This window comes from Trypanosoma conorhini (assembly GCF_003719485.1).
Source record: "Trypanosoma conorhini strain 025E chromosome Unknown Tco_14.4_contig_00507, whole genome shotgun sequence".
In the NCBI taxonomy this organism is placed as follows: domain Eukaryota; phylum Euglenozoa; class Kinetoplastea; order Trypanosomatida; family Trypanosomatidae; genus Trypanosoma; species Trypanosoma conorhini.
This window is the reverse complement of record NW_021704595.1, coordinates 1-10,209: the sequence shown is the minus strand read 5'-3', so window position 1 is coordinate 10,209 and position 10,209 is coordinate 1. Positions and strand designations below refer to the sequence as shown.

The following is a 10,209-nucleotide window of genomic DNA, read 5'->3' as shown; positions in this document are numbered from 1 at the left end:
GCGCCCTTGCAGTTGCGACGACGCGCTACCTCCTCCCGCAGGGCCGCGTATTCGTCTGACGCCAGCTCCACCGCCGGCCGAGGCGCCACAACGCTGAGGCCGAAGGACCGCAGCGCCGCCATGCTGCTCGCGGGGTCGACACAAAGACCCGCACCCGAGGCCGCCCCACGGCGGGTAAGGGCAAAGAACTTTAGCGCCTCACAGGGCCCGTAGTCGACGAGGTGCCCGGACTCCCGCAGGACGGCAGCAAAGCACGCGGTGTACCCTGCGGCGCTCAAGTAGTCATGTAGGGCAGCGGCCCCTCCCGCTGGCAGCGCACGCAACGTGTCCCGCCAGACGCAGAGCACGCGCCTGGGCACCGCGGCGCGCCACGAGTCGCCCGCGCCCCCGCCGTAGAGGGCGACGTCCTCCCCCGGCACGCCGAAGCGCACCAGCATGTGCACGTCGCCGGCGCCCACCAGCCAATAGCGCTCGCCGCCGCGCGCAAAGGCAGCCACGTGGCCGCCCTCCCCATCGATTGCCTCAAGCGCCACTGCCGCAACAGGCGCCTCGCGAGCCACGCCGTACGACGGGTCGAACTCACCGAACTTCCGAAGCCCCTCAAGAGCCGCCACCAGCTGCGGCGGTCCCCGCTGTGCGGGCTCCGCGGCGAAGACGCGTGCCTGGCCGCGAGGGACGTGCTCCCACACCTTGCGGCTCGCACGGTACACCGCGTCGTCGCGGCCAACGACCGCGCGTTCCACCACAATGAAGTCGACCCCAGCGAGCGTGCGGCGCGTGGCCCGCACACGCACTCTATCGTTGTGCGGGAACGCCGCGGGAAACGCGGACTGAATGCACCGCGTCTCCACCGCGGCACTGGCCCGAGCGTCGTCCTCGGCGGCGGCGGCGGCGGCGGCGGCAGAAGCACCTGCAACTCCGCCTGTGTGTCCGCTGCCGCCAACGCCGCTCCCGCGACGTTGTGCCGCGCCCCGCCTCCCCCGAAAAGGGCTGCGGCCTCCACGCCCACAGCGCGTGTCGCAGCGGGGCGGCCCCGACCCCGCGCAGCCCAACAGCCCCCTATCCATCATCGGTGTGGACTAACTACGGTGCAGATGCGCGGGGAGGCGAAATCCGCCGTCGCCGCAGCGTCCGGCAGAGGCAGAAGCAAAGAAACAGGAGGAGTGGGAGACACGGCACACGCCACGCTGCCCCCATAAAATTCCATTACTAGTATCAATCTTCTTTCTTTCTTTCTTTCCCCCACACGCCTCACGGCCAGCCGCACCGCTCGCTTTACCAGCACGCAGCCTCCCGCCTCGTCGCCCTCTTTTGCCTTTTGCCGGCGTTCACAGCAGAATGTTGCGGATGCCGGTGAAGTGCTCCACGTCTGCATCCGTGACGCTCGCCCGCCGCGCCTGCCACTCACGCATGACGTGCCGCACGATGACGTCCGCGGCGAGGTCCTTCACCGCGGCGCTGTGCATCTCGCCCTTGCCATACCTCGACGCCACCTCCGCGACGAGCCCGTCGTCGGGGCAGAAAAACCGAATGAATTGGTACGCCACATCTGCGTCCAGGTTGACGCCGTGCGCACGCATGTCCTGCAACGTGCCGCCCCCGCCAGAGAAGGCCCTGCGCATCTTCCGGCGCACCTCCTGCTCTGTGTCGTGGAGTGTGATGACGCCGTTCGCCTCCGCGCTGCTGCTCATCTTGAACTGCAGCCCCTTCAGCGCGGGGAGAAACTTCGTGTGCAGCAGCGCGGGGGCGCGGCACCTCAAGCGCGGCGCCACGTTGCGTGTCAGGAGGAAAAACGGGTCCTGGTCGATTGCGCAAGGAATGATGCACTGCAGCGGGGGCTCCCCGGCTGGCTGCTGCAGCACCCGTGGGAAGGCGCTGCTAAAACACGGCGCGGCCTGCACCGCCGGAAAGGCGGCCTTTCCCACGTTGTCGCCGTCCCTCAGGCCGAACGTATTCTTCACGGCACTCAGCGTCAACATGCGCTGCACCCGCACAACGGTTGGGTACATGTCTCCCATGTACGCCGTGTTGCAGAATATAAACGTCTTGCGCGGGTCGAAGCCAAAGGCGATGATGTCCTTTATGTTCTCCACCGCCAACTCGCTCGCCCGCTCCCCGCCGACGGGGATGTCGCGGAAGAAGTACTTCTCATCATCAGTGATCTGAACCACCAGCGGAAGACCAAGCGCATCCTGCAGGTAGCGCGTCAGGAGAAACGGTATGACGTGGCCGATGTGCATCGCCCGCGCGCTCGGCCCACGGCCGGTGTACAAGTACGCGCGGTGCGCCCCCGCCGTGAAGGACGCGCGCACGCACTCGAGGGCACCCCCGAAGTCCCTGTGGGAGAAGACAACGCCGCGGCGGAAAAAATGGTGCAGTGCCTTTGGCTCCCCCGCTCCTTCCCCCGCGGCGTTGGCTGCCCGCGCGCGGCCCTCCCTCGCGTCGCACGTTTCCTGCAGCAGCTGCAGCAGGGACGCATCAACGGGCTGCGACTTGAACCGCGTGAGGACGCGGCCGTAGTCGACGCCCCTCGGCCCGGTGGCGGTCACGCTCCACGGCGTCACTACATCCTCCTCGCCGCCTGCGTTGCCGGGGGCCTCCGCCCGCGTCGCGGCCCAGCGCCGCGAGGCAACAAACAGCGGGGCGGCAGCGCGCGGGACGCGGCGCATCGCAGACGCCTCCAACTAACTCCCTCCTGCGCGCGCCACTCCGACGCACCGATCGCAAACAACAAAACAGAGGGAGCGAGAGGGCGAGAAGGCAACACGAGCAAAAAACAGACGCCGCTGGGTCCCCCATGGGACAGGGGAAGCGAAGCAGCAACAGGCGCCGCGCCCCCCTCCCCCCCCCCCCGTTCCCGCGGGGAAGCCACGGACGCACTGCGCTCTCCGTGCAGCGAGGAGCTGTTGCACACACGCACATCTGCCGTGCACGCACACAAAATGAAATGGGGAAATGGCGCGGGGGCGGCGCGTGAGGCCAGCCGGCGGCGGAGATCATTGCGCCACGGCAGGCATGTAGCCAACCAGCGTTGTGCCGCAGGACGCGGAGAGGCTTAGCACAACCGCCCGCCCCTCCACAAGGTGCAGCACCACCTGGACGGGCGTCACCTCCTTGATCCCAAGAAGCCGCGCAAAGCGTTTCACCTCCACCGTCACCGAGGCCTGCACCATCGCCGCGTCGTCGCGGCCGTCAGGGCCACCGCCGCCGCTGTTGTCGTCCTCCTCGTCGCCGTCGCCCCCGCGCTCGCACAGCCGCGCGGAGTTGTATTTTAGCGCGAAGCTGGCGAGAAAGCATTCGGCCACAACCACGAGAGTGCAGGAGGCGGCAGCGGCGCCGTCCGCCCGTTGGTTGCCCCGCGCCGTGAGCGTCATGCGCTCGCACGAGGTGGAGCGGACCTTCTCGACGAACATCGATAGCTCCGTCAGGCTCGGCAGAACGAGTTGCACGACGTCGCTCTCGAGCGGCGCGGCGCTGATGCTCCGCACCTCCGACTCGCTCAGCACCCGCACCGGCACGTCGTAGCTGATGTCAAGATGTGGGCGGGCGCCCTGCATCGAGACACGCAGTGCCGGCCGCCTCGCCGCATTTTTCGTCAGTTTGATGGTGACATTTGGGCAGCGCTCCGCCTGGCGCATGACGTGCAGCAGCTGCGAGAGATCCGCCACCTCGCAGAAGATGGCGCTCTCCGGCTGCTGCGACTGGGACTGGAACTCGCCGAAGATCGCCTGCGTGCGGCAGCTGGCCCACACCTGCACGTCGTCCGCAGCCTGCGTGCCCGTGAAGAGGCGGACGCGCGAGGGGTGCAGTTTGACCACGCACCGCCGCTGGACGCTGCGGACCGCCTGACACACGCCGGCGAAGGCGCGCTGGTCACGCACGGTGGCCTTGAACTTCATCACCCACCTGCCGGGGTCCAGCCCGCACAGAGCGGCGTCAGTGCGCACACGCCGGGGAGGAGCGGCGGGAGGAGTGAAAGAACGCCGCCAGAAGCAAAGAAAAAAAAAAATCGCGGTGGCGAAGGCAGCCGACAACATCTGCGGAGAAGGCACGCGCCCCTCCCCAACAGCGGTCGTCCGCAGCAGCCGCGGGGCGCAGGGCGGGGGGAGGGGCGCTGCTCACATTGCGGCCCGGCGGCGACAGGGGCGCCAGACGCCGGAGGGAAGAGGAACGAGGAAGCGAAAAACCAAAACGGGAAGGGAAGGGGGCGCCAGTGGGGCGGGAAGAGCCGCTTGTAGGCTCCCCCACACCCACAAAGAGGGAGGAAAAAAGGAAAAATAGAAGAAGAAAAAAGCTTGCGAGATCACTAGAGGCGGCCGCGAGCCTCTCCCTCACATGTACATCGCGGGGGCTCGAAGGTTCCTCGCCTCTTTGCCTCGTCGTCCGCTCCGCCCTGCGGAAGTCACGGAACGAGGCCCGGCGGGTTGGACGCCGCTGCCCCGGCCGCCACGGCAGATGACACGCGGCGCAACCTCCCCCCTGCCGTCCTTCGCGGCGCATCCGCACTTGCGGTTTGCGTGCTCATCAGGTCCTTCAGCATCGTTGCCAGCACCCCCTCAATCGTGCGCCGCTGCACGCCGCCGCCAAATTCCTCCTCCTCCTCCTCGTCGTCGTAGTCGGTGCGCTGCATGACCTGGTAGCTCGCCAGCAGCTCCAGTGCGAGGTTTGGCGTGTAGCCAACCTCACACAGGGAGCCACACTCCTCGCATATCAGCTCGCCCTGCTCCGTGAACATGGAGGGCAGGCACTGCTGGCAGAAGGTGTGACCGCACGGCCAGAGCGTGCGCGGGCTCTCAAATATGTAGAAGCAATGCTTGCACGTTGTCTCCAGCTCAAGGGAGGCGTGGAACCCCATAACATTCCCAACCGCAATGATCGTGAGCTTTATCGCGCTGAACAGCCCACGCGCATGGAAGTAAAGGTCCTCCATCTCCTCCTCCAGCCGCCGGAGCTCCTCGTCCACGTAGCCGAGGTCCTCCGGGGTGCACTGGCAGCCGACGTCGCGGCCCGGGCGTCGGCCGCGCGTCAGCGCAAAGCTATCAAGGAATGCCTGCACGGCGGCGGCGTAGTCCTCCCTCATGCCGGCGCTCCCCACCAGGTGTCGCTGGTCGAGGCGGTGGGTCTTGGCGTACTCGTTCACCTCCCGCGTGAGCCTCAGGGCAAAGGCGTCGCGGTCCTCACCGGGGACGGGCCGCGACAGATTGGCGACGTCCATCAAGGACTCCTTGAGGAAGGCCTCCTGCTCGAGCACCTTCTGGCGCAGCTCCTGCAGCGTCCGCCAGAGCTCCGCGTACTCCTCGCGCCCCTCCGACTCAAAACGCTGCCGCAGTTCGTCGACGCTCACCTTCGTCTTTAGCTCCTCCTCCGCCTGCGCCATGGCCGTCGCGGACGAAATGCTCTCGCGCGGCGCCGCCGTCGTGTACCCCTCGGGCAGCCGGTGCCGCACGTTGGTTGCGTAATTCACCAGCAGACTGCTGGCCTCTTTGAGCTCCCCCAGCACCCCCCTCGCCTCGTTGCGCAGCCGCACATGCTGCACCTCCTCGGGAAACGTCGCCAGGAAGAGCGTGAGGTCCTCGTCGTCGTTGCCGAAAAAGCTGCTCAGCTCCCCAGAATCGTCCTCGCTGGCATCGTCGGCGACCGCGATCACCGGCCCCGCCGGCTTGCTCTTGGGCCTCCGCACGAAAGGTGGAATTCGCGCTCTTCCTGCACGCGCCGGGCCGCTGCTGCTCATGCTCGCATCCAGACTCTTCCTCGGCTTGCCGTCGTACAAGAAGCGGGGGACCTTCTTTGGGCGGTGCCGGACGGAGCCATCCTCCGCGTGTTCCAGCGACCACTGCGGCGAAAACCGCACGCCGGACTTCGCCTCCGCTTCGCTGCCGAACTCGCCGTTGTCGGCCCCAGCGGCACGCCGGAAGCTCTTGCCTCGCCGTCGTGGCTCGCGCGGGACATTCAGCAAGTCGATCAGGTCAGCTCCCTCCGCCGGCCGATCCGGAGAGCGGCGGGCACCTTCATCCTCCCCCTCCCCCTCGGCGGGGGCCCAGCCGCTCTTTGCGCCCGGCGGCGGCCGCCGCTGCCGCTGCTTCCACCACTCCGGCCCGTCGTACCGCTGCTCGCCGCCCTCACCCCCCGCGCCTGACGGGGGCGGAAGGCCGCTCCGCTCTCCCTCGGCGGACCCCGTGGACCCCCGGCCGCCGGGCGCCTGCGTCGCCTCGAGTGGGTCCATCTCGCTCGAGGCCGCTGTGTCGCCCCACCTCCCCCGCACGCGCCACCCGGCAGCGGCTGCGGGCGTCCCGCGTCCCGGACGGCCCCGCCCCGGGCCGAGCACAACCGCCTCCCCGGCGTCGGGGCCCCGCAGTGGCGGGAGGCGGGTGTAGGGGTCCGCAGAGCCGGCGCCGCCGGCCGCCGCCGTTGCGGCCCGCCGCTCCTCCCCCGTCATGGACTCCCGGAGCGGCCTCCGCTCCCCCTCGGACGCGGCCTCCCACAGGGCCTGCCGCTCCGCCCCCGCCACGGAGGCCCACGACGGCGCCTTCTCCCCCGATGACAAGGAGGGAAGTAGGCCACGCTGGCCCGCGTCGGGAAGAGCGACGAAAAACTCCCCCAGGGAGGGCTGGGAGGCGCTGTCGTGCAGCACGGGGCCGAGGTAACTGTTCGAAGCCGGGCGGTTCTCTACTCGCCCAGACACGCTAGCCGATTCACCGGATCGCTTGTCTGCTGTCGCCGCGCGCCGCCGCTCTCGCAACAGCGCCTTCGCCACGTCATGAAAGGAGGCATTCGCGCCTCCAGTGAGGCTCAGGCTCAGGCTGGGGCTGGCGGCGAGGCGTGCGGCATGCTGCCTCGCGGCATCCGACTCCAACAGGCGAGCCAATTCGTCGCGTATACTCTCCTCATCACCCTCTAGGATGCGGGCCACCTCTTCCGGTGTGACCACGCCACTCACCTGCAGTCGCCCCAGCTGATGCGCCAGCACACCCATGCTCGACAGATCTTTGTCCCCTGCAAACAGCAAAGACGCCAGGGACGCGAACTCCTGGGGCTGCTGGGGCGCATTGGTGAGCGCCGTCGCGTGCGCGGCGCCGCCAAAAGGGCGCTCGCCCTGGGGTACCAGCTCGTGCCTCGCGGCCCGCTCCGCGCCCCTCTCGTTCTCCATCCAACGCGTCATGAGGGCCTCGTACACGTCGGGCTCAAGCCCGAGTCCCCGTGCTGCGGCTAACATTCCCTCACGTGAACCCGCCAACTTCCACCATGTGGAGGCACGGACGCGTTTGCCAAAAAGCATCCGCGCCAACGTCTTGGCCCTACAGGCCTTTTTCCAGCCAGATCTCAGGGCGGCGTAAAGCCCTCGGTCGTGGTTGGGCACACCCACAAGGCGTCGCACAATGACGTCATCAGCCGCATCCACGCCCCCGGCCGCTGCTGCTGCCGCTGCTGCTGCACCACCGCCACCGCCGCTGCTTCCCGGCGCCGGGGGCAACTCTTCCGAGAGCGTCAACGCAAACTCCGGCGGGTGAACTGCCTTCCTGGGTCGAATATTCACCCTTCGGCCCATACCACGCCCGGTCAGCGCAGCGGGCTCCTCCATGTTGCCTTCCCCCTCGCCAGCAGAGTCCCGTGGCCGCTCCAGAAGCCCCCGCAGCGGGCCTCCCTGTGCCCCCTGGCGCATGCGCTCGAGCTCCTCCCCCGCAGTGGCATTGAGGGGGGCTGTCCGCGAGGCAGCGCCGCCGAGGCTCCGGATGCTAACCAGCGGCACTACGCTGCCGCCCTCGGCAGGCGCCGCGGCGCCGTCGTCGCAGGCCCCCGCGCGGCCCCCGTCCGTGTCGGGGGTCTTCGCGGCCGCCGCACTGGCACCTGGCGCCGCCGCCTTCGCCCCCTCCTCGCCGCCCCGCTGGCCGCGCTGGACGACGTCCTCCATCGCCGCCTCCCAGCGCGCCAACTCCGCCTCGGCCTGGCGAAGGCGCAGTTGCTGCTCAACCAAGAGACACGCACGTCGGATAGTCTCCGTTTTGATCTTCTCCTCGCGGTCCGATCGAGACCAAAAAACGGGCCCCGACGGCCGCCCTCCCTCCCCGCCGCTCGCACCAAAAGTGTCTGGCGCGGTGCCACGCCATGCCGCCGCATCCGCCCCGTACGCCGGGGCACGGGGATCTGCGAGGTGCGCCGCCGGCCGAAACTTCCCGGCGTTCGCTGAGGGTAGCCGCCCCGCGCTGTTCCTTACAACCTCCGCGTCCACGCACATCGGCAGCGCCGACTTGTGGCCGATGGGGAACCGCTCCATCGTGCTGACGGCGGCCCTGTCGAGCCCCCGCACGTTGGGCGGGCGACCCTGCGTTGTGCCTGCATCCTTTGCGTGGCGCATTCGTACCTTCTGCCGCACGCGGTGACCTGAGCACCACGAGCGACGAAACACCGAAGAGGGGGCGAAGCGGCACGCAGATGGCTGCAATAAAAAAGGGGGGCGCAGCAGGAAGGGGGGCAGAACACACATCGACCCCGTCTCTCGCTCTCTCCGTGCCCGTGCCGCGGCAGCTCCCCCACTCCTCTCCTTCCCCTGCCGCGCCGAGGGCGCGCCGCCCGCCCAGGCGCAGGTCTCGGCACGCCCCGCGCAAGTACACCCACGCACATGCGATCTCACGGCCGCCGCAAAAACCCGCAAGGCCACGAGAAACAAAAAACAAGAGAAAAATACTAGTCGCAGCTCCACCTTCAGCTAATTTCGGATGCAACGTGGGCGTGGGAAATGGTTCCCATCCCTCACGCCCGCCCGCCACCGAGGCAGCGCTGCTCCCGCAACACCGTACGAGGGCCCCCACCCGCAGAGACGCCCGGAGAGAGACAGCGACGCGGGAAACGGAGACACCCCAGAGCCCGCCGCCTCACGCCCGGGCGAGACTCAGCCCGCCGTCCACCTTCAACGTGGCGCCGGTGATGTACGCTGCGTCCTTCGATACGAGGAAGGCGACGGCGTCCGCGATTTCGGCGGCGGAGGCCTCGCGCTGGCCGAGCGGCACATTCCGGCGGTACTCCTCCCGCGTCGCCTGCGGCATTGCGGGGGGGAGAGGACCCAACCCCGGCGCCACCGCATTGACACGGATGTGGCGCGGCGCCAGCTCCAGCGCCGCCGCCCTCGTGAGCCCGTCGAGCGCGTGCTTCGCCATCGTGTAGGCAGAAAAGCCCGGCAGCGGGAGGTCGGCCATGGCGTCGCAGAGGTTCACCACCGACAGGTCGCGACCCTCCGACCCGCCCACTTCGGCCTGTCGGCGGGCAAACGCCCGGATCAAAAACAGCGGCGCGACGGCGTTTGAGCCCAACAGCTCGGCGACGCGCACATCAAACGGCTGGGCGCCCGCGGCGTCGCCCGTGTCGTCTCCGGGCAGCAGCGGGGTCGGGCAATACGCGGAGGCGTTGTTCACCAGCACGTCGCACCGACCAAAGGCGCGGAACGAGCAGTCGATGATGCCCTCGCAGCACTCGAGGAGAGGGCCGCCGAGGCCAAGGCCCCCCCCCGCACGCCGCGGCAGACTCGGCACGGGAGGCGTTGAGCTCCGCGACGAGACGCTGCGCCGCCGATTCGGAGTGGCGGTAGTGCACGACAACTCGAAACCCCCGCCGGTGCAGCCGCAGGGCGATGCTGCGGCCGACGCGCCGCGTCGCCCCGGTGACAACGGCCGCCGGACACGCCGCGGCTGCACCCGACACTCCAGCCATTCCCCCCTCTCGCGTTCCTTCCCGCGCCGCTTCCCTCCCTTTCCCTCCTCAAGCAGAAAAAGACGGCAGAAGGCGGTCACCAGAGGCGGCGGCGGAGTTATGCCCGGGGCGGGGCGGCAAAACGGGGCCCAACGCGCCAACACACACCGCAGGGCAACGCAACCGCGGCGGACAACACTCAACAACATTTTTCCGCGACAACACTCCGCGACTTTTTTCTCCGCTACACCACACACACGCACACACACAGTCTCACACTCCGAGCCTCCCTCGGTGGGCGTGGAAGGCGGCTTCACTCGCCGCCGCGCTGCTGCTGCTGCTGCCCCATGGCCCATCGCCTCACGCCCTCACGCCTCTGCTCCTCCTGGGAGCCCGAGAGCAGAAGGAGCCAGACTGGCACAACAACCATCACCGCCAGCGCCACAACGACGCTCACCTCACGCTCGGTCTGTCGCCATGCGTGCACGCCTGGCGTCTCCACGGGCCGCACACGGTTTGGCGCGTTGC

At 68.7% G+C, this 10,209-nt stretch overlaps 5 protein-coding genes across 5 annotated transcripts in view, besides 2 other annotated features; all 5 read right to left on the bottom strand.

Annotated features, from left to right (window-relative positions):
* The window catches only part of Tco025E_06988 (dynein heavy chain, cytosolic), a gene marked incomplete at both ends in the record, with an annotated part of 1,290 nt that extends 220 nt beyond the window's left edge, over positions 1–1,070 (bottom strand). Inside the window, one exon of the mRNA XM_029373855.1 lies at positions 1–1,070. This exon is cut by the window's left edge and continues 220 nt beyond it. Within this exon, the coding sequence (XP_029226035.1) occupies positions 1–1,070 (1,070 nt within the window).
* A 258-nt stretch (positions 1,071–1,328) lies between these two features.
* Positions 1,329–2,669, bottom strand: Tco025E_06987 (tryptophanyl-tRNA synthetase; the record flags this gene model as incomplete). The annotated part of the gene is made up of 1 exon (XM_029373854.1): positions 1,329–2,669. One exon carries the CDS (start codon positions 2,667–2,669, stop codon positions 1,329–1,331), a length of 1,341 nt encoding a protein of 446 aa, XP_029226034.1.
* Positions 2,670–2,834: 165 nt separating this feature from the next.
* Positions 2,835–2,853: a microsatellite.
* Positions 2,854–2,996: 143 nt separating this feature from the next.
* On the bottom strand, positions 2,997–3,899 carry Tco025E_06986 (HUS1 checkpoint protein; the record flags this gene model as incomplete). The annotated part of the gene is made up of 1 exon (XM_029373853.1): positions 2,997–3,899. The coding sequence occupies one exon, from the start codon at positions 3,897–3,899 to the stop codon at positions 2,997–2,999; it is 903 nt and encodes a 300-aa protein (XP_029226033.1).
* A 259-nt stretch (positions 3,900–4,158) lies between these two features.
* Positions 4,159–4,198: a microsatellite.
* Positions 4,199–4,402: 204 nt separating this feature from the next.
* Positions 4,403–8,353, bottom strand: Tco025E_06985 (putative helicase; the record flags this gene model as incomplete). The annotated part of the gene is made up of 1 exon (XM_029373852.1): positions 4,403–8,353. The coding sequence occupies one exon, from the start codon at positions 8,351–8,353 to the stop codon at positions 4,403–4,405; it is 3,951 nt and encodes a 1,316-aa protein (XP_029226032.1).
* Positions 8,354–8,870: 517 nt separating this feature from the next.
* On the bottom strand, positions 8,871–10,037 carry Tco025E_06984 (pteridine reductase; the record flags this gene model as incomplete). Its single annotated transcript, XM_029373851.1, has 1 exon — positions 8,871–10,037. The coding sequence occupies one exon, from the start codon at positions 10,035–10,037 to the stop codon at positions 8,871–8,873; it is 1,167 nt and encodes a 388-aa protein (XP_029226031.1).
* Between the last annotated feature and the right edge of the window lie 172 nt (positions 10,038–10,209).